Source organism: Uloborus diversus, chromosome 2 (genome assembly GCF_026930045.1).
Source record: "Uloborus diversus isolate 005 chromosome 2, Udiv.v.3.1, whole genome shotgun sequence".
NCBI classification, from domain to species: Eukaryota; Metazoa; Arthropoda; class Arachnida; order Araneae; family Uloboridae; genus Uloborus; species Uloborus diversus.
Window position 1 is genome coordinate 188,740,218 of NC_072732.1, and position 23,718 is coordinate 188,763,935.

Below are 23,718 nucleotides of genomic sequence, written 5' to 3' on the forward strand. Positions count from 1 at the left end.
AACTTCTCTTTCTTCATTGGACCAACAAGAAAAAATAGAGAGAAAATAAGTGTTTGAGGGAAGAAATTAAGCACCTAACAGCAGTAGAAATCAGAAGCTTTAAGATGACATGTAAAATCTTGGATTTGTAAACCCTTGAAACATAAAGGCTGAATGCAAGACATTTTAGCCTCACCTTAAGAATATCACTAATTACACAGGAAACTTTCCATTAACATATGCATGCCTCAATTGCCGAATCGATTAACCCTATAAAACAAGAAGTAGAGAATAGTTATGAAGAAGATGGTGTTATTCATAGGAGTAAATAGGCCCCGGTGCTAAATGGTCAGATACTGATCCAAAACTTTAATGTAAATTCATTCTAAGCATTCATAAAGCACTTTTAAAGCAGAAATGAGGATTTTTTTTAAAAAAGTGGAGTTAATTGATTCAGCAATTGAGGCATCCATACATCAAGACTATATACAAGCAAACATCGAAACTGTAACAAGCTGTTCATTTAGCAAAGGATGCTGGAGATCTCTTTTCAGCTGCATGGGTATACAAAATCCAATGTAACTTTGTTCAAGGAAGAAAAAACCATGAATAACACTGTTACCTGAAACATTCTCGGAAGTTGGCCATTGCTGAACACTATTGCTACTGGACACTAGCTTCTTTTCCAAGAGCCTCAAGTGCTTTCTTATAACTTATCTTCACGAAGAAGCTTTATAACTTCCAAATAATATGAACTGAAAAGAAGAAATTAAAAAAGTTAACAAATCATGGGTTCTAGTGCTTAAAAATGTGCCGATCAGAAGCAGTTCTATCAAATAAAGATCAGGAACATTTAAAGCTCTTGGAGCAGTCCTTTCTTATAGAATGTTTCTTACAACTTAGTTTAACAGTATTGGATTTAAACAACTAAAATTATCATTTTCAGGTACTAAGATACCTACTTGTGCGATGAAGGTAGTGGAATTGATTTCTAAGTCTACTCAGAATAAAGAAAGGCAAAGAGTAAAATAACATTCTAAACCAAAAATCAATCAACTTGAATCTCATGCTTTGTTGTCAAGATCTGAAAATTATGTACATAAGAGAAATTATTTTTGTTAATAAAATGTCTTTTATTTAAGATCATTTACATATAGAATGTTTGATTTGAAAGTATATACTTCACATTGTTTTTGAGGTTTAGTAAAGCAAGGCATGCAAAAACATTAAGGTAATAATTTACTTTAAAATTAGAAGTATATAGATCTGGCTGCTACCCAAGAGCAAAAAAATGCAAGTATTTACTCAGACTTGCTTGTTTCAGTTATTACACAAACATTAAATAAAGCCTGACTACACACAGGTGGTGGATAAGCTTGAAGCGGTATCATTTTTAAGAGGTTATTGTAATCGATAGGATAAGGGAGAACACACCTCTTACTTCTCAGCGTTTTCTGGCTTATTCTACCTACTACAAATGCTTCCACTTCAAGGTCATCTGCCATCTCTCCGCGGTCAAACTTTCCCAACGAAATTCAATGAAAGAAAAAACTTTGCTTTTGTGTTCTAAGCTGCTCTGTTAAGACAATCATGGGTGCAAGACCTTCCGTCTCAGGACGGATTTCCGTCTTGGACAAAATTTCCGAGACGGAGGTCGGGAAGGAAAGAACTTCGATGACTTTCCTGCAGTTTTAAGAAGTTACTTAAAAAAGAAAAATTGAGTATTTGAAAAATATGCTTTAATTACTGTACCGTTCCATAACCACGAATTTACATCGACATTCTCTCGATTTTCCGCCATGGGCTTGTTTTTGTTTTGTTTGCAACGTGCTTTTGGAGAAGTGGCTTTAGACTCGCGCCGTTTGACTTGCTTTAGGTTGCTTTGTTAGTTCCAGCTCACTGCATTGCAGACCGCGGAGTTGCTCACTATTCTCCCTGATTTATCGTCTCTATTTGAAAATTTAGCCTTTTCTCTTGATCATCCTTTCGTTTTTTCATTTGTGGGGTTTTTTTTTTTGCAAAAAATGTCGTAAGAGTTAAATCTGAATCACCGATTGAGAGTGATTGCTGACGGGATGAAATGTTTACGCCACAGCAAAGGGCGTCCACATACCACACAGGCAAAACGGGAACTATCAGGAACTTCAAAGATTTTAATGAAAATGGGAATTTTGAAAAGAATCGGGGGTGGGGGGGGGGGGTAGGGATTTCAAGCTGGTTTGAAACACTGATGGGCAACTGTTCCTGAATGTTTGACATGTTGCTGGTTAAATATTCTAAGACTTGAGGAATTACTAAATTCCAATGTCTTTCAATTTAACACTCGCTAGAATGGAAATATGGAAGGAGGGGGTGGGGGAAGAGAAAAGGAAACGAGAAAAACTAACGGCATCACGAATTTGAAAAAAACGCTGCTCTTGCAAAGAGGAAAAGTCCGCAAATTAACCCACGATACTGAGGTCCTAAAACGTTAGTATCTTGGATATTCTAAGAGGAGGCAGGAGGCTACTCAAGGGCTCCATAATAAAATATCGAAAAACTGAATTCAAAGTCATTTTTGAAGTTAGGAGTGGTTTGGAATTTTTCCTCTGCAAACTCTTTAAAATTTAAAAGTCAAAAATGTTTAGACTATCCTTAATGATGTAAAAGTGGGGAGGGGGAAATTTTAAAAAAAATCAGAAACTGGAGTCTTAAAAATAGTAATTTAGGCAATATTTAGCGAATTGATGAGAGATGGTTTTGGTGTTCTAACCTGAAAATGTTTTGTAGCTGATGTATTAAAAACTATTTAAGGCTGCACTTAAATTTCTTAAGAGAAAGGGAATTTGGGATCCTCTCCCGAAAGGTGTTTGCAATTGAAGTCTTAAAACTTTCAGGATGTCGTTGGCAATCTCAAGAGGGGAGGGGGGGGGGGAATCTCTTTAGGCGAAATTCCGAAACTGGAGTTGTAAAAGCGAACCTTTAGACTGTAGACGATCTTGGGGTTCCGTGTCCCCTTCCCAGAAAAAAATTCAAAGCTGAAGCATTCAGAACTCAGCTTTGAGTAATCTTTGAGAGACTTAAGAGGACGGAATTCCAAGACTTTCTCTCAATAAAGTTAAGAACTTAAATTCTTAAAATTTCGGTGATTAAAAGGGGGAACCGTAAATTTAAGTCAAATTTAGTGAACTTAAAGGAAGGAGTTCGGGGAGGGGGGGGCTCTCTCCCCCGAAAATTTCTCCATGCTGAATTTTAAAATGCTGTTTTGGCTATTGTTGAGTGAGTTTAGAGTTAGGGGATTCGGAGGTCTTTCTCGGAACTTTTTGGAAATTGAAGTCTTTCAGTAGAAAAATAAATCTTAAACAGAAACTTACAGTGCCCTTAATAAACACAAAGAGGAGGGGGTGGGTATTTCGTCACCCAGCTCGAAATATTTCCGTTTCTGAAATTTTAAGAGCTCTGTTTTGGGCTATCTTTGGATGACTTAAGGGGGAAGGAAGTAGGAAGCTTCTTTTAAATGTTTCCGAAATTAAAATATTAAAACTTTTAGGCGGTCATAAGTCATGTATGTAGGTAAGGAGGTTATTGCTCCTAGAAATAAATTTAGAAACTGAAGCATTAAAACTCAAATTTAGAATATTTGTGGTGAATTCAGAAGAAGGGTTCGGGAGTTCTCTTCCGATAAATTTTCGAAGATGAAATATTTAAAAGGCCACTTTAGGCTATATTTGAGTGCCTTAAGAGGGATTTGATTCAGGGCCCTCCCTGGGGGTGAGCATTCAGTTCCCCTATTGCTTTTTTTTTTTTAATTAATGAATACTGGAAAGTGTACCTTGTTTAAAAAATGTATCTACTTCACTGAAGTGGTTTTTTTATGGCTAATTTCAGCATCTGCTATCTTATAAAGACTTCTTTTTCAAATGAAGACTGTATGGGGGAATGGTGCCAGTAGTCGCCCATACCCTTCCCCCCTCCCCTTCTTTTCTGGTTTGTTGGCGCTACCTTGGTTAGGCTTTCCGATCGTATCTAATTTATGTTGCAAAAGTGAAAATCTTATGTCCCAAGCATTTTATTGCTGCAAAAAATATGTTTACGATCGGCAATAGACTAATGGCGGGGAGCCCCGAACGCTTTTACAACTAACATTATCCATTATCGTCTAAAATTGCGTTTTTGTAACTTCAGTTTCGAAATATTGCTGAAGGAGAGTTCCTGAACTTCATCCCTTCAATAATGCAGTCAAAAAGCGTATAAACGTTATGGAAGATGGAGTACAATGTCGTTATGTTCAATTTTGGGGAGAGTTCAGAGCGCCCCCCCCCCCCCCCACCTCTTTTGCTAATACTTTTGAAGGTCGCCCAATATTGTGATTTTGGGACTATCAGTTTGAAAAAATTGATCTAAGAGAGTCCTTGAATCCCTCTTTTCCCTGAACTTTACCAAATGGCCTATCATTGCGTTTTTTGGATTTCAATTTTTAAAAAAATCTGGGGTAGAGCCCCCAGACCCCCCGTTATTGGCGGGGTTTTAGAGTTACGATATCAGAAAACTTAAATATTACAATTTAAACTAAGTTCATGTTTTTGTAGTAAGTTTTGATTTTGTAGTAAGTTCTCTTGGCTCCCTTAAGAGATTTTTCACCTTCAGCTCATGTGATTCCTATTCCGGGCTGATGAGTGCTAAAAAGCACGAAACTGCAGTCCTCGGATGGAATAACTGAGCTGGTGGTGTATTTTAAGTAAGTTCATGTTGTTATAAAAGTCAAAAGCTTAATTTTTAAAATCAAACAGATTCCAAAACTGGCATATTTAAAATGTCCAACATTTATACACATAAATTTTTTCTTAAGCACACATGATGGGGGGGGGGGGAGAGGCTGGAAATATTTTCCGTCTTGAACACATCACCAAACTTGCACCCATGAAGACAATAACTTGAATATTACTCCAAGAAAAATGGCAAATATTTGAATACTAGATCAGCACTATGAATGAACATTAATAGTCAAGTTCTTGGTTTAAAAAGATAGTGAAAATAATTTTAACTTCCTGTGAAGGCACACAAATAGGTGCATTATAATACTCATCCTATAAAGCTAACTAAATACTTGAAACATATGTTTAAATGAGAAATAGGCACGATCTAGCAGCATATCACACACATTTCATGAAATAATGTAACTTTGGTTTAATCACAACACTTCACAAAAATTTCATCAAAACATATCCAAAGTCACAAAGAAAAAGTCCAAAATGCATACTTTAGGAAATGAGAAATTAGCACTTTTCTGGAACTTGAGAAGTAGAGTCCATATCTTTTGAAGTAGAGACTAGAATCCTACTTTCTGCTTGCTTTGTGCTACACGTCAAGCCAGCAGAATGTGGCTGCTGCTTTATCGTTTTGTTTTGTTCGTCTCCTGTATCACTCGACTTCCATCCTGCCATTTCTGCAGAAACTCGTTTTTCTAATTCTTCCTCCTAAAACGAAATATAAAAATTTGTTTTTCTTAAGTGTTTGATTAAGAATGCATTATTATTGTTATACGTGGTGGTTATTATTAAACATAGATTGATAAGTTGTTGAAACAACACATGCATTAGACCAGGCATGCACAACCTTTTTGAGACAGTGGGCCACAAAGACAGGAACTGAGTAAGTTGGGGGGGGGGGGGGGGGCAAATCATAAAATTGCACATTGAATCTTGTAATGCATTTGTAGCTTGATATTTTTACTTAAAAATTGCAAAATTGAATAATAAATAGAAAATATTTCACAAATTAGTTTTAAAAATATTAAAAAAAATAAAAATATCCTATTTTTTTTTAAAGAACTTGCCAGGGGCCAATTCAACAAGCTTTGCGGGCCACTTTTGGCTCCCGGGCCATAGGTTGTGCATCCCTGCATTAGATATAAAAAGTAATGGTTTGATTTTAATCACCAGCTAATTGCATTTTTTTTTTTACTAATTAAACACAAATTATCACTTTGAGATTTCAGGAACTTTTTTGTACCAGCTAGCACATGTACTATAAGAAAAGGAAGTTTCAAAGTACATACAAATAAACAACACTGCCTAGTATGGAATAAGTTTTAAAAAGATATAAGAATTAAAGCCTTTACCTTAAAAAAAAATAATAATAAATGTACCATAAGTTGGCATTAATATCAGAAATTTTGACACTTTTAGCTCAATTCATTGTGAAATAAGTAGTTAAATCAAGACTTAAAACTTATTTCACAGCAATTGTATTAAGTAAAATGAGAAAAGTCCAAAGTTTTCTTTAATAAATGTAATAACAACTATAAAAATGAAATTTGAATGATATAAATTAGTTTGCACTAGTTGTTTGCAGACCACAAGTCAATAATCACTGCTCTGGAGTCTCTCTAGAACACAGTCAACTTTCATTGCAAATGTTTGCTTTATCACTATAGATTTTGTATCTAAAGAAGTTTACTATATCTCGTATGAGGAAAAAAATCGAGTGAAAATGTTTGGTGATGAACGGTAGCAAATAGTTTAGAAGAAGAGAAATAGCTTTTCCAATGGTGGTAGTCATAAAATTTGAAAATGTTTTAAAACTAACTTATTGAAAAAATACAGTATAATTCATAGGACTCGGTACCTTTATAAACTATTTTCTATATTTTTAGATATACTTTAAAACATTCATGAGGGAAGGGTTAGAAAAGAAAAAAACATTAAAATGTTTACATCCATAGAAAAATAAGGAAAATAAATATGGCTTTTTCTACTTCTACATTTGAAATACCTCATCCCTGTAAGAAATAGTAACATTTATCCTTAATTCAGTTGAGCAGATAAATTTGGAACCACAAAATAATAATAGCAATAGTAATAATAAATTCAAGTTTATTGATGAATAACTCTTGAAGTGAAGTTATAACTTCAAATACTATGATTTAATGAAAAAATTCACCCTAGGAAAAAAGCAGTGCAGTTGAAGTTTTTCAAAGAGTTTTTGCTGCATTAATATTAATCAGTTTCAAAACTTTTCTTAGTGGTTTTAAAAATTTTCCTAAGTTTCAAATTACATTTAAAAAAAAAAAAACTAGTGTGGTCACTACACCACTTCCTTTTATATCTTAAATAATATTTTAAAAAAAATAATAGATGATTTTTAATAACTCAAAAGAATGAACCTGCATATTTAAGTATGCAAATTTGAAGCACTACTTCTTAATTGAATATATTTATTGTCATCAATAGTTTTTAATATTAAAATGAAATAGTGAAGAATCATCTGTGATGCTAATCAGCACAGAACATGATATTGGATACAAAATATTTAATAATCTCTTTCTTAATCCGGTGATGGTGCTGCCATCTATCGGTATAAAAAATAATGGAGGCAAGGCACTTAGTATGCAGTCCTCGACATATATACAGTTGTAGTCAGTTGTGACTCAGAATCGAAATCAAAATCGAATCTCTTTCTTCTTCAAGACAATATAATTTCATGCCACAATTGCATTGATTTCTGTAGTGATATAGTAAGGGTCATGAATGGCATAAATAACATGGTTGTACAGCTTATTAAAATAATGCCAAATCTAAAACTGTTCAAGAAGCCACTGGTGGATTCACACATAAGCATTCGCTGCTAAAAATTCTTATCCCCTAAATTTAAGACTGATATTGATAAAATCCCCAAACTCATCAACTTTACAAAATCTCGGCCCCTAAATGAGTGTTTACCCTAAATACTATAAGGTTAGAACATGGGATGTGTACATATATCTCTTCCTTTACATACAGAAGTCAGATGGTTTCTCGAGGAAAGATACCCGTATTTTAAGACCAACTAACAAGGTTCGAGTTTTGAATTGTGAAAGCAAATTTTAGACTAACATTGGCTAGCTAAAATTGCCTATCTGAATACATACCTGCCAAGCCTTCCGGATTTCCCGGAAGTTTTACGGATTTTTATTTCCTTTTCCGTTTTTCCGGTTATGAGCAAAATCTTCCGGATTTTTCACGTTTTGTAGGAAAAAAATTGTCTCTCGCCAATTTTGGCGCTAACGATTCTTTTGTGGAACGTTTTAGGCCAAGTAGCCAAGGAAAGGTTGCCGTAGGAGAATGGCAGAAGAAGTGAGGCAAGATTATGACGTCACGGAGTGATACAGCGCATGACTTTATCGGGATCCAATCAAAGCAAGCGTCGCGCCTGGCAACTAGGGGCACAATTTCGGCGCCGATTATCTTCTCGTTCTCTCAGTTCGAGCTGTTTGTGCTTTGTTCTGTTTTTAAAATGAGTACCAAATGTTATTTCCAAACTTTTAAAGAAAGCAATAAAAGTAATACTTACTAAACGAAAGTAAGTTCAATTGATATGAAATTCATAACTAATATATTGTTAAATGTAAAGAGGATAGGGGTGCTGTTTGATTTTATTTTGCGTTAAAATCTTGTGGATAAAAATAAAAAAATCTTTCGGATTTTTTTTCTCGGAGGTTGGCAGGTATGTATATAAAAATCTCCTGTGCAGACGTTTGTCATTGTAAGGCTTTTAAATGGCTGGACCAATTTTAATCAAATTTATTGTGTGTAATTAAGTTGTGGGGAGCATGGTTTAGAAGCGCGATGGATCAAATTGGAAACGTTTTTGTTAATTAATTAATTTAAACATTGGATGGTTATATCTCCCAAATAATTAATATTTATTTTATCCTATTGTTGAGCAAGAACTGAAATAAATATTTAACACGTTGCCAAAGGACAATAAGAAAGCCAGCTCTGCTTTTTTAATGAAATTTCCTACTGTGATATATCAATTGAGAATAGATAAAACGTAGAGAGAGAGAGTCAAGTCTTCATTTTTTGAAAGTAACGATTTTAGGTCCCGAGATATATTTTAAAGTACTGGAAGATTTACACAAAAGGTGTGTTCTGTGGTCGTAGTTGAACCATGTGACCGGATCAGTGCTTTAGGTTTGCCTAACCAAATTATCAGTACCGTACCTAGCAAGTAGCAACATTTGTTTCTCAGTTGAAATCCATCTGAGGTTTAGCACCAATGTCACGAATACTTTAAGGATTATCAAACTAATCAGTACATTATTAAAGGAAAAGATGATGGAATTTAAAGACAAAACAAATTTTATTTTCGTCCAGACAACAGGGTAGTTCTGTACACAAAAGATCAGTGCAGTGGAAGATCTTTATCTTTGGTGGAAATAGCAAATTAGGCCATATATGAAGTTTTAAAAGTTTTCGTTCAAAAGATCGGACCGCTAATCGGTTGGAGTTAGCTTCGCTCATTGATGGCTGGATTACAGTAACGTGGTGACTTGGCGACTTTGGCTATAAACAATAGAGTTGCGTGATCATTTGTTTACATTTTAAAGCTACTGTTAATGTAATTTATTGTATTTTTTTTTAATTTGGTGAAATATTTCAAATTGCAAAGAATTTTTTATTTTTAAAGAGTTTTTAGTCATTTAAGTTGAAGAATGTTCATTTTACATCGGGAGGGGGGGGATGAGTGATTTTTGCTTTATTCAGAGAACTGTTTTTACCTTTATAATTTTTTCAACGATATCCTTTTGATTGTTTTATTTTTTTTCATATAGGGGATGTTGCAGCGGGATTTCCCGTTTGTACCAGATGGGTAGTTAGATTTTTGCACTCAATATCCAGGACGCTTTTTATCCTTTGAGTATGGTTGAAGGAACAAACTATCAAGTACGGGAAGAAAAAAAAAAGTTAATAAAACAACTGCCTAGTGGGCATTAAATAAATCAAGTTGTAATACATATACGCATTCTGTAACACCAAATATGCTTAAAACATTTTTTTTAAAAACATTTTTTTAACTTATTTTTTTAACAGAACTATTCAAACACTTGATAGTTTATTGAATTTTTTTTAACTTTTCAATTTACAAAGTTTGAACAGAACAACGTCCTCTAGTTTTAAATGATTTTTGAATGAGTTTCGTATTGCTCTTCAGGGAAAACAGGAAACTACTCATGCAAAAATTTGTTCTTTCAAGAAAAAGATAGTAGTTTGGAAATTTTATTTGCATTCCAATGATGTTGATTCTTTTCCAACAATAAAAAATAATGTAGAAGAGGAATGTATTGAAATAAGGAGACATTTTAATTAAAACAAATATGGAACATCCATAAGGTTTGAGTGAAGCTTTTAATCAGTATTTTCTAACTGAAGAGTAGAGAAAACATCAAAATGAATTGTGGATTAAAAACAGAATTTTTTTTGTTAATGTACGACCTCAGAGTTAGATCAGTATAAGGGTACTTAACTTTTATTAAAATGAAATCTGATCCATCCTTGCAGGTGTGCGAGAAAATGCTAATAACCACCACAATCCTTGTTTTTTTTTAAGCTATATTTTTTACAATCCTAGTATGGTAATATGAATTGATTGAAAAGACTTTTGACTGAAAATCCCTTTTCAGACCAAATTTCTGGCTGCTATAATACCTCAGGGTTCGTACTCAATTTCAAAAATAAAATGAAGGAGTTTTGGAGGAGTAAAATGAGATTTTGAAGGAGTACTAATGGGCTGTCATTAAATGTTGTCGTACTTTTTTTCAACATATTTGACTCCCTTCCCTTCTGTCACACTTCACCTTACTCTTCCTCTTGTCACATGTCATATTTTTTATAATCATATTGATATAATAACTGTGTGATGTCACTTATTGTCACCCTCTCTCTTTCCCCCTGTGTCAGAATTTCATGAACCCGTCTCCCCCTCAAAGCATTGCTCTTTTTACAAAATCATAACTGCAATTTACTAAACAATTGTTTTTTTTTAAACACAATCACTTAATATAGTACACTTAATCACTTAATATGTATTTTTGAATATTTAAATAATGATTAGAGAACCTGACTTATGTTGCTGAGAGTGTGGTGGAGGAAAAAACAATAATCATAAAACTTGGAAAAAAAAGACAAGCACCATTTAAGCATGTTTTACTTCATTTATGAAATGTCTTAGTCATATAATAATATTTTCACCTTCAACTTTTACGACTTCTATGATCAATTTGTAAATCACATCTTTATGAAAAAAATAAATATACAAAATTATTACATTAAATTCGCCCGTATACCTTCACTCTTGCGACAAAGTTAAGTTGTCAATCGCAGTATTTTATGTTACTGTCATAGAGGAAGATTATGTAATCTTGAACTAAAACAGAAGGAGAAAAAACCAAAATGAAAGAGTTTCAAGGGCCGTTCGGAAAAATTTCCTAAATGAAGAAGTTTTGGAGGAGCGTACGAACCATGTGCCTACCATGTAATAGAAATTTAAATTTAATGCGGCTTATGTAATTCTGATACAAATTAAAAGGCGAATTTTTACAATGTGTAGCACTTTTATCATTTGCAACTAGTGGTTTTTACTTTCGTGTCGACAAAAATAAGTACTACAGAAGACTTAAAGCCGAGACACTGATCTGAAATTTCAACTTGCATCCACAAAGCATCAAGCATACAAGGAATACCTGCAAGAATTTAAAAAAAAACAGTGCCATTCATCTCTTTGGAGTTTAAACTTGAAAATTTTGCTTGGGTTATTAAAATTTTGTTTTTAAAAATATTTTATGAATTTCTTTCTTAGTTTTTGAAGTCAATAGATTTTATTTGAAATCACTTTACGCATTATTACAAACAAATTGTTTCATTCAAAGTATACTGTAAAAGAAAAAGTCAGGGGTTCCACGTAAACAGTACACAATAAAAAGGGTTCTACTTATCAAAGAAATTGAGAAACACTATGTTAGATTGTGCATTGTATTCAGGGTTCATACTCTATTTGGATGAAAAAATTCCATGACTTTTCCAAGACTTTTTCATGACTTCAATGAAAATTTTCATGACCTCATTACACAAAGAGAATAGCACTATTTAATCTCAAACTTGCTAATTTTTGGAAATGAGCATTATCAAAACGTTTACATGGAATGCCACAGTCTCATTGAAGCACTTACTCATAATGAAAAAAATGTAAGTGTACACTTAAAAAACTAAACTATTCTTATTTGTCTTCATCATAAATTTAAGTAAAGTTAAAATGCAGTGGAACAAATATGGTGATGCTTAAATGTCTGATTTTTTTTATAAACAGGCAGAATGATATTGAATGGGGCAAAGGTTGAATGAGTCATCACTAACTTTCAATAAATTTGCTTCTAAAGTTGCCTTTTAGAGTCAACAGTGCATTTAATCATCCACATGACAGTATTTTGGTTCTTTAAAGTAAAGCCACATAGTTTTGTTTTTTATGTTTCTAAACTACATCTTTATTGAAAAAACCATTCAGCTATGAATCAATCTTTTGTTTCAAAAGTATACTTGTTTTGTTTACTTCTTTGCACATTTTCAAATGCATATAAATTATTAGGTTCAGAAATTCCAGAACATGTTTGATTAATGACATTGAACATAGCAGTGGGTGGCATGGATTAGTTTTGCAGCCGGTATGTTGGACACTACTGTTTTAGAGAATTATAATTCCTCTTTTTCTGTATTCTATCGCCTGACTAAATATCTTTATTTTCTCAAACCTTCAACAAATTAAGATAAACTCTGATAAATTTAATAATAAAGTTCCTATGAGTGATGGAATCGAACTCGGATGCAATTGAATTGCTTTTTTTTTTTTTTTGAGTGGGCGGGGCAAAACTAAGAACGTAAATTTTGCTACTACAGAATATGAAACATAAGAAATGCTGAAAATAACAGCAAATTCAAAATAAGTGATGTCCAAGCAGTAAAATCACATTGCATAAAAAGGCAAGCGGCTGCTACAGAAGTGGATGCAATGAGATTTCAAAATTCAGATTTGATTTTGGGATCGTTTTGGAATTTTCCACTTTTAATAGCTTTTATGAGCTATACTGTCATAAAAGCTACTAATCACTCAAGATTTCTAATGCTCCCTCAGTTACTGTTACTTTCTCTTTGTTCAGGACATTTTTCCATGACTTGAAATTAATTTCCATGACTTTCAATGAAAATTTCAATTTTCCATGACTTTTCCAGGTCTGAAATTGGCTTATTTTTTTTCCATGACTTTCCAGGATTTCCATGACCCGTACGAACCCTGTGTATTGTTTTCTATATTTATTAAGAGTAGTAATCCATAAATCCAAAATAGATGAAAAACAGTGAAAATAAATTAAATTAAAATTCAACATTCTGGGGCTTCGAGGTACAACGTTTAGCCTTTCAGACTACCTGTGTAATTTATGATTATTATTGTGCCAGATGGATCCAGACCATGTCATATATACGGAAAGAATGCATTTTATATAAAAAAAGACAGGCCCATCATTTCAGAATTGTTTTTTTTTGGGGGGGGGGTAAAAAGTGTGTACTCAATGCAATTTTTACCTGAAAACAGTAAAAATTGTTTACTTATATATGTAGGCATTAATTTTCCAAAGTTGGGGGAAGGGGGAGGGGCAATTGAACCCCTAAATGCGGGCCTGCAAAAAGTTAATGTGAATGCAAGGCCATTATATATTTAGTTTCTAAGCTTTAACATCTAAACAGTTGAGTAAAGTATATATTACTTACTTCCTTTGCCATTTTTTCATATTGATCAATTTCATACTGAAATTTTGGTGAAGTAATTCCAAAAAACCATGCTAGGTGTTCCCCCAGGTAATCACAAACTATTGCAGGAAAAAAGAAGTATTAATGATTTTTTATTTTTAAGAAAGCAAAAATTAGACATCATTTTTTAGAATTTTTTCAAAACATTAAACAATGCATATTGCGAAATAAAACAATGACTGTAAAGCTCAAAATTTGCATATGATTGTATACAAAATGTGTTGAAAATAAGAGTTTACATCTGTGCATCCTGCTAATACCCCAAATAAGAATCCCAGCACTAAAATAGAAAATTTAGGTTTCCATTGTAATGAATCAAATATGTGAGTTCCAAAAAAAAAAAAAAACATTAAAAAGAAATAATGTATACACGCATTTACAAAATGTTATAATAGGATGAACAAAAAGAAACATTTGTTTCTTTTCAATCATTCATGTCGATTGATTGGGATCACAGTAATAAGTTGAGGGAACAAAACGACCATAGCAATTAAAAACTTTCAGCATCGAATTCAGCATCTAAGATAGGAAAAGAAAAATTATGAAACATGGAAGAATTTTTATGTTTTCAATGCTGTGACATAGAAATATTTGCATAAAAAAAAAACTCAAATGAGGTGACAAAATGGACAACAGCATTTTTTTTTTAAATACACTCAGAATGACCTGAAAACGTCAGAAAACATTTTTTGTCTCATCTCGAGCGATATTTTAAAAGTTATTTACAGCTAAAAATTGATTAGTTTCGTTTTCCGCTGAAAGGGGGAGTCACGTGACTCTCCAAAAAGTGATGTGGGATATGCCTTGCTTCGCTTTAACGTCTTTCTTTAATGTCCGTGTGCTCTATGTAGGGTGCTTTAGGTGTTTCTGTGTTTAGTTCAGGTATTTATTTAGGTATTTTTTGTATTAATCTGTTGAAAATATTTTTTTTTGTGATCATTACATGGTTGAATGTTATCAGTTCCACATCTTAACTTCAAAAAAAAAAAAAAAAAAAAAATCCACTTTATATTCAGAAGGAACTATTGTATTCTTTTCCTGCGCTTGCTTGCGCTATTGTTCAAAATTTTGAGAATTCTCCCAATTTACCCTAGGGAAGTGAAGAATGTTCAAATTAAAGGGGAGTGACTTTCCAGGAATTTTGAGAGATTGCACACCTGCAAGTGGTCAATGGTCATTTGAGACATTTGTTTTAAATGAACAGAAGGCATCACATAAACATCAATCAAAGAATTGATCTTAATGTATCCTTGAATCCTAAATATTTCCTTGAGTCATTATAGTCAAGGAATTAATCTTGCTTTGAAAGCATATTCATGCAAGCAAGTTATGAAAAGTGATTTACCAACTTTCTTTTATATATTTTTTTAAAGCTCGAAAATACGAAAGAACTATCGCTCTTTTAGTAACAAAAAAAAAAAATCCATGCTTAATTTTGCTTAAACATTGATTTATACAGATATTTTTATAGTTTATCTGTCCTGTGTTCTATTAAGATTACTTATTTTTCGAAGTTCTCACAACTTCAACAATAACCTTTTAGGCCCTTTCTTACATTTTTATAAATATTAATTTGTGTCTTTTTTTGGAAAAAAATGTGCAAAAATTGTTTTTATAAAACTATAATACCTTAAAATTTCTTGAGCTAAAATATCTATTTTCATTCAATTTTAATTTTTCTTTAAAATAATTATTATTAGTATTATTTTAAAATTGATATGGCCAACAAATGTTCTTTATAGTAAATTTGAATCAAAAACAAAAACCTATTTAAATTTTCCGTAAGCTTGGAAATATACTCTGTAAGAACACCAAAATATTTACTATTCATCATTTTGCATATTTTTACAAAAACATTTAAAAAATGAAACATATTGTATTTATTTTTGTTCTTACATCCTTTGTCCACAATCTGTAGCTTTTTTATTTTTTGAAGAAGTTGAGTACAGTGGACTCCCTCTATCTGAACACTCTCGAATGTGAATACCCCTATATTCTGAACACATTTTGATGGTCCTAGCCAACTCCATAGATTTAACATAGGCAGACCTCTCTGTACTCTGAACACTCTATAATATGAACACCTCAGTATTATGAATGCAATTTTTAATCCCCTTCAGCTCCCACCTCTCTATATACTGAACAAGTTCACAATCAGTGCTCGAGAGTTCCTATGAATCAAATTTGAAATCCTGAAACACATTCACGATTTTATCACTGATTGAATGGCAGTAAAGAGAAAATGGATAGAGGAAGAAGATAAATTATTTTCCTGGCTGTCACTTATAAAACACTAACTTAAAAAATAAACCAAAAAATCACGCCTCTGAGCTTCCACATACATCTCTGATTTCTGCTTTTAAAAAAAAGCTGGTTTGTAACGTTATTTTCTGTAAATTATAGATGTCAGATTTCTAGAGTCTTTGTTCCATTGCACAATAATCTTTGTACATTGAAAATTCATTCAAAAAATTAAATGTACATAACAAATAAAGAAATTTAGGGGAGCATCAGCGTTCAACTCCCATTGAAAAACATATTGGGAGGGAAAGGAGCATTGTGTACTTTGGCACAAATGACGTCAGGCTAATCAGGGGTCGTTTCTTCTCGCAGCGCTTCTGGGGCAATTACAATGCTTAATAAGTAATGAATGAGTTTTTGTGCAGAAAATTAATTAGATTTTTGGATTCAGGAGACCATTTTTTACAAGTTAGCAAAAAAACTCAGGAAATTTACAAGATGCTGTTGTTGTCCATTGTTCATGTAATGTGTTCAATTAAAATATGAATTTAAGCACCTATAAAGAATGTAAAAAATGAACAAACCTGCCAAAGTTCGGGATCCTAACAACCACACCAGATAGCCAAAATATGGTACCCATGTGAGAGTTTTCTAAAAAGTAAAATAAAAAATTTTTTGTATAAAATCGCTTATGTTTTTTTTTTTTTTTTTTTTTGTAAAAAAAGTAACAATGTCAGAAGCAACAAACAGATTAGAAAGTAAAAAAAAAGGTTGTTTTGAAGAAATAAAATAAAATCCAATTCATTTAAAGTTTAAATCAGATTTTTTTACAAAAACTTTAAAAACTTCAATAATTCATTTGAACTTATAAATATAATTCAACTTGAAATCGATATTTTAAAAAATTACAAAACCATTATGTTTCAAAGCGTTGTATTCATCAAAAAAAAAAAAAAAAAATCATATTGTGACCTAAAACAAATTTAATATAAATTACAAAGGCATATGACTGAAATCATAACAATGGCATAGTAAGTAAAAGAATTAGCTGAAAGAAAAAAAACAATTTCATTCAAATAAATTTTTTCAATTAAAATCTTTTTTTCTTTAAAAAAAATGTATCTGAAGTAAAAATGAATAAATAAGTTATTGTATCTTCATGTATAAAGGCGGTATCATAAAATTAGACAGAGTTTTATTTTTTTACCCACTCTCTTAAGTATATAAAAATCAATACATTCCAATTTATATCTAATACATACTTTACAGTTAGAAAAAGAATGTACAAACTTCTACCTTTTCACTTGTTGAATACTTAAAACCTTTTTGAAACAAGTTTTGCAAATTCACTCTGTGTATATGCTAATAATTTACATTTTAATATTTTAATAATGGCGTTTTCAGCACCACAGCTGACAACTGTAGCCTAATCCTTATTCTTAAAAATTTATGTTATGATGCAAATAAGGGTTCATTTTTGAATGTCAGTAAACATTTCAGAAGTACGGAAATTTGGAAGTCTTACTTCTACAATTATATTAGCTCAAATTATTCCAATGAGTGTTAAACTCATGGTCATTCTTTCAATTACTCACTATACTAAATTTTTATGCTTTAACAAAGGTTCAAGAGGCTAATATTGCAGTAGGGTAATCAATTTCAAGTACTGGTACTGCTGAGTACTTGAGTGTACAGGTAAAATTAAAGATTTCAAGAATACACAGTTCTTTTGTAAATACAGGGTGACAAGAAATTACTTGGCCACACATGATACATAATAATTTTAATGCTAATGAAAAAAACATCACCATCAAACTTCAAAATAAATATGAGTACATCACTTCGTCTAGTACATTTACAAATTTTCAAAGAGGGTACCTTTAGCCTTAAAATAGACCTCTAAACATGTCACAAAATTTTCGGAAATGGGTCGCAACTCACTTACATGATATTTTATCCATTCCTTGCATAAGGATTTCTTTAGGGATGATAAAGTTTTATGAGGTTTAGCACACATCCTTGTCTCTAAGACCTTCTTGCATTCTTAAAACAGGGGTCCGGTCAGAGGAAATTTGGGTCCGTTAACGGTCCCTTCATAAAAATTCGATCAACCAAAACGGTTCTTTCACAAATTATTTATTGGGAGAGCAAATCTGAAATCAAAATAATGCATATTTCCGTGTAAAACGGATAATTTTTAGAACCTTTTTTAAAGTTAAATTAGAAGGATCAGCTTATACAAAATCTGTTAATTTTGAGGGGTGGGGGGGGAAAGAAAAATCGGCAGTCTTGTGATGCTCCTGCAAGCGATAAATAACTACTACTGCCAAATAAATATAATGCTTGTTTGTTTCTCTGAAAGAAATTAACAGCTGAAAGTCAGTTGTTTTTACAGTAATTTTGCTTGTTTGTTTTATCATAGCTATTTTGGAGCGTTGTTGTTGTAAACTTCTCTGAAAAGGCATGGTAAGCACTTTTCTCCTCACTCATGGTTTATTAAACAATAATAATTTTCTGCAAAATGAACTTAGAACTGGAAACAGATATTAGGGGTGGGGGGGGGGGGAAATGTGATCATTTCAGATAGGGTTACCAGCTTTAAACTTATCGCCGCTTAGCGTCTGGGGTTTAACCTTTTTTGTGACTTGATTAGAAAATATTCTCATCATTTTAACAGCTTGGCAATATTTGCGTTTTTACGATGTTATGTTTTAATTGTTATTTTGGGAGAAAGTTATGTACCGTTTATTTCTTTAGATGCCTACATATTTTTAAAATGCAATCTTTTTACATCCGATATGAGAATCATAATTTATTCTTGTTTCCAGCTAACTTTGCTTTATTAGGATGCAAATAAATGAAATCTATCTCTATTTTTTGTTACAACTCTTATTTCAAGATTTTAAAGCGAAACTCAATTTTCTTTTATGAGTCAAAAATTAACATGCTGAATCCATGGTTTATTTTTTGCTTCAACTGTATCCACAGATATGAATGATATGTTTATCAAAGGACTCTAAAATGCAATTCTTAAATAATTTTATCAAAAATATTTCTTTTACGAGTTGTTTTTATACTTTTGATGCCTTCACTGTAAGGACTGCAATCTCTTTGCATCCGCTCTATGGGAATCAGATTTTTCGAATGTTTAGTATGCTTTGTTAAGAAGTCAACAAATAAAATCTTTTTTTTTAAATTTTTTGTTAAAGTCACCGAGTTTATAAGTTTTAAACAAAACTTTGTGCTCTTTAAGAGTGTCTTGGGTCAAAAAGTTAAATGCAGAACCCCTGCATGAATTTTATTTTTTTGTTACAATTATTTTAGATACTATACTAATAAAAATTCTCATATAATTTAACAATGTAGAATTGTAGATAAATTTTGATACTTAAGAGTTGCCTATCTCCCCCCAGAGAGAGGTCCCCCCCCCCCCCCAAATGCTAGGGAAACAATCAAGAATGATATTCTTTACAGAAAGGAGGAAAACACTCAACTTTAAGCTTCAATGATGCAATTTGCACCATCTCAAAATTCTAAAATTTTGTTTTTACAAAAAAAAAAAAAAAAAAAAAAGCCGTAACCCTCTTTCTCCAATCAACTCTAATTTGAATTCTGAAACTTTGAATTCAAATTATGTTTTTCGCAATCACGAGTTGCGACAAGACCCTACTCATTAGAGTTATTGTTTCTAGAAATGGCTCCCCCCCCCCCCAAGCATGTCCATCCTCCTGGGTGGTTATGTGTGTATAGTTGTGTGTGTGCAGGCTTAAGTGTGTGCATGCAGGCCTGTGTATGTGTGTAAAGGCACGTGCGTGTAGGCGAGGGTGTATGAGCATACGTGTCTAGGACATGGACGCCACCACCCAGCAGAATTGGATTCCGGGGGACAGTGCTCAGGACCAGAGCAGTCGTGCCGCCGCTGGTGGGCGGTGGTGCTGCTGGTCCAAGCTGAAAAAGGAACCACAATGTCAAGGACTGTCAAATGAGAACAATAAGCAATCGTGATTGCTCAAAAAAAATCAAAACTAATTGATTTTTTAAAAAATAGACCCTGTGAAAAATCATGGACAGACTCCTGTGAAACGCGTCAACAACCATAATCTGTAATGCTTTGGGGGTGGGATATATGCTAGTGGGGAAAATACCACATGTTTTTGCCAAACAATGGATAAGATTAATCAAGATACTTATCAAAAAATTATTTTGGAAGATGTTGTCTTATCTTGGTTGCAAAAGTTCTTTGAAAACAAAAAATAGACCTTCCAACAGGATTCTGCACCTGCACACTGAGCTAAAGGCACTCAAGTTTGGTGCAAGACACATTTTCCGGACTTCATTGGAACTCAAGAATGACCACCGTATTCCCCAGATTTGAACCCAATGGATTATTCTGATTAGTCCATCCTCCAGACAAGGGTTTGTGCTATACTTCATAAAACTTTGGCATCTCTAAAGAAATCCTCAAGCAAGGAATGGGATAAAATATCAGTACATGAGTTGCGGCCCATAGCCGAAAATTTGTGACACGTTTAAAGCTCTGTATTAAGGTTAAAGGTAGCCACTTTGAAAATTTGTAAATATACAAGACAAAATAATGTATTCATCTTTATTTTGAAGTTTGGTAGCAATATTTTCATTGGCATTAAAATTATGATGTATTATGTGTGTCCAAGTTATTTTTTGTCACCCTGTACTAAAATAATAAATTTTGTAAGTACAGTCGGACCCCAGTGTAACAAACCTCTATTTAACAAATTTCGCAATTTAGCGCATCTTTCTTCCCCCCCCCCCGACTAAAATGAAGGCAAGAACCCCTATTTACCAACTAATAAATCCTGAATTAACAAATTTTTTTTTTTTAACAACCAAAAAAATATTTTTTTTTGTTAATTTAAGTTAGGAAATATTGGATTGTTTTCTAAATGATACATCCATCGTGTCCGAAGAAGAAAAATACTTCCCTTGTAATCAGCCATTTTTAACAGACGAGGGGACAACCAATGAATAGCGATTCTAATGCAGAAAACGATAATGAAACTCCCATTAATACTGGTACTTTTGCAAATGCTTTACATGGCCTGGAAACTGTAAAAACATATCTCATGCAGCAGGCTGTAAATGACACAATATTTTCTTTCCTCCATAAAGTCCAAAGAACTATTTTGAGTTGAGCATCAAGGAAATTGTCAAACATCTATTACCCAGTACTTTAAAACTTCAAATTAACTAGTGTGTAATAAGGCATGGAGTGCTGAATAAAAAGTGTACAGTTTGTAATCATGGATATTTTTGTGTAGTTGCTTATTATTGCTTTTAGATTAGGTAAGTGCATGTTTCTTCTCGCCCTGATATTCCAAATAGCCCCGATTTAAAGTATAAAAGTTTCGGTTCCGATCAATTCGTTAAATTGGGGTCTGACTGTATATTCAGCATTGTAGTTTAGAAAAAGGTTGAGGAAACTCGCCAAAATAAAAGATGGTTTGAAACCAGTTCTACAGTAAAAAACCAAATGTTTCATCGATGTTGCTTCTGCCCCTGCCCCAACTACAGCCTGATTATGATGATGTATTATAAGTTTCACATTAAATTCATCCCCTTATCATAAGATTAATAAAAATGAAATGACCAAGCAATGATTTTCTATGGCCAACTACTGGAGAATTTGCATGTATTAAAATAGCTTGATTTTTTGAATAAAAATGTTATTTCTGAAGCAATTTTGCAGAATATAATCAGGAAAGTATAGATAGTATTCTTACGATATGTCTGTACTGTTGTACTAATTGCTGAAATTTATACTTTTATGAAAATCAACACTCAGGCTCTTAAAAGCTACTAACTGGTGCTTTTACCCTATGTTAAAAATTTAAAAAACTAGTATGTTGTGGCCATCACGAAACTTTCTTCTATATTTTTCTTTTTTTTTCTGATCCCTCCCCATGCTTGACGAGGAAGCAATATTCCCAACAAAAACAAAATGACACATGCAAAAACTTGACGACTATCCCAATGTCTGAATTATTGCAAAAGCAAAGCAAAGAGCGAAAATTGAAAGTTATTTTAAAAGCCTTGCTTGAATGAATTACAAATATTTTATTTGTTAACAAACATAAGATGGCAACAGTTCAAAATTTTAAATCATTGAGATAATATTTCCGATCATTTCCATGCAATTAAAATCACGAGAAATAAGCCGACGACAATCTATTACGATTTATCTTTCTTATTGTTGCATTAATAAAAATATTTTTATTCGCAAAAAAAAAAAAAAAATCAACACCTCTTGGAGCGATCGGCGTCAAAATAGAACCAAAGCCTGTTTACATATGGATTCACATATATTCCAAATTTCAACCAGAACGTAGCATTACTTCTTGAGATAGGGCACTCAAAATGGAAAAAAAGAACGGGTGATTGCGCTACCCCCCCTTTTAGCTGTTGACACAAAAATAAAATCAGTTCTTATACCCACTAAGGGCTACTTGCCGATAAATTTTTCTTTCATTCCGTTCATTATTTCTTGAGATACAGCAGTCACAATTGACGACAAAAAACGTTCTACAGCTCAACCCCCGTTTGAGTTATTGACACCAAAATTGAATCAGCACCTGTTCCTGTTAATACCAACATATGGACCAAATTTTGTTTGATTCCGCCAGTAACTTCCTGAGGAATAGCAAGCACGCGTAACTCGAAAAACGTCCCATTGCTCCACCCCCCTTGGAGGAATTCGCGCCAAAAACTAATGGGCACAAGTTCACATAGGGGCACATATGTGTACCAAATTTCGTTCGATTTCATGCGGTAGTTTTTGCTGTAGAGCGGCCACAAAAAACTGGTCACACACAGACGTGACACACACACATACATACACACACACAGACAGACAGACATTTTCCAAAAATAGTCGAAATGGACTCAGCACACCTCAAAACGTTCGAATCCGTCAAAATTCGAAATTCGAAAATTTGCACGAATCCAATACTTTCTTCTATATATTAGATATAGAAGAAAGTAAAAATAAATAAATAATTAAAAAAAAAACACTTGTATTATATGTCTGAAATTTTTTTACAAGAATTTATGGTTGAAGCAATATTAATTGAAAGTTTCCTTTTTTTTGCATTTCAAACAAAATATTCACCAGGTGCAGATCCAGGATGAGCTTAAAGCTGCATTTTAGGGCTAAAATTTCAAAAATTCATCCCAAATCTAGAGTTTATACCCAAAAATGAAATATATGACTGTCCTCTCTTCCGGAAGTGACTTTTTACATATTCAAAAACTGGACCCTTAATATGCCCTCACTATAGCAACAGTCCTCATTGGCCAGGACTATTCGCTTTCTTCCTTAGCTCTTTCTTTCCTTTAGCTTCTTTCCGGCGCTTTTTTCCTTTCCTCATTGGGTTCATTTAAAAAAAAAAAATTCTGAATGTAATGGCTGTTAATAAAAAAAGTGTCCACTGGCCATGATTGGTAATGTGAGAGATGTGTTTTCTTTCAAAGAAACACAATTAAGGCTGCTCTTCAGTAGAGAAGAAAAACGATCTCGCTTGAAAATGGGCTTTTTCTTTAAACGAAAGCAGCGTTCATCAGTGAAGTGATTGACACTCCAGCAACCAATAGAACGAACGGTGACCGATGAAAGTGTGGATCATGTGACCTGTCACATTTTGCAGGGGGACAGACCGGACGCTCCCCCTGCTGTGCAATACCTCAAAACTCAAATTTTGAATTGGTAGCCAATGGCTACCAGATCCTCACAAAATGGTAGCCAAATCTCAAAAAATGATAGCCAAATTTTATTTTAATTTAAATTTTTTAATTAATTTTATTCCATTTATTTATTTAGTATGTGTGTGTACGTCATTGGCGTAGCAAAGAACGTTTCTTATAAAAT

The 23,718-nt window shown here is 32.9% G+C and overlaps 2 protein-coding genes across 2 annotated transcripts in view; one reads left to right on the forward strand and one right to left on the reverse strand.

The window, feature by feature from the left end:
• Nucleotides 1-1,123, forward strand: part of LOC129216211 (methylmalonyl-CoA mutase, mitochondrial-like) — a 52,145-nt gene extending 51,022 nt beyond the window's left edge. The window contains exon 18 of the mRNA XM_054850400.1: nt 926-1,123. Within this exon, the coding sequence (XP_054706375.1) occupies nt 926-1,011 (86 nt within the window). The 3' untranslated portion in view covers nt 1,012-1,123. The remainder of the gene's footprint in view (nt 1-925) is intronic.
• Nucleotides 1,124-5,197: 4,074 nt separating this feature from the next.
• LOC129216212 (protein FAM177A1-like) overlaps nt 5,198-23,718 on the reverse strand; it is a 32,640-nt gene continuing 14,119 nt past the window's right edge. The window contains exons 3-5 of the mRNA XM_054850401.1: nt 16,403-16,469; nt 13,539-13,636; nt 5,198-5,435 (exon numbers count right to left, since the gene is read on the reverse strand). Of these exons, the coding sequence (XP_054706376.1) occupies nt 5,235-5,435; nt 13,539-13,636; nt 16,403-16,469 (366 nt within the window). The 3' untranslated portion in view covers nt 5,198-5,234. The remainder of the gene's footprint in view (nt 5,436-13,538; nt 13,637-16,402; nt 16,470-23,718) is intronic.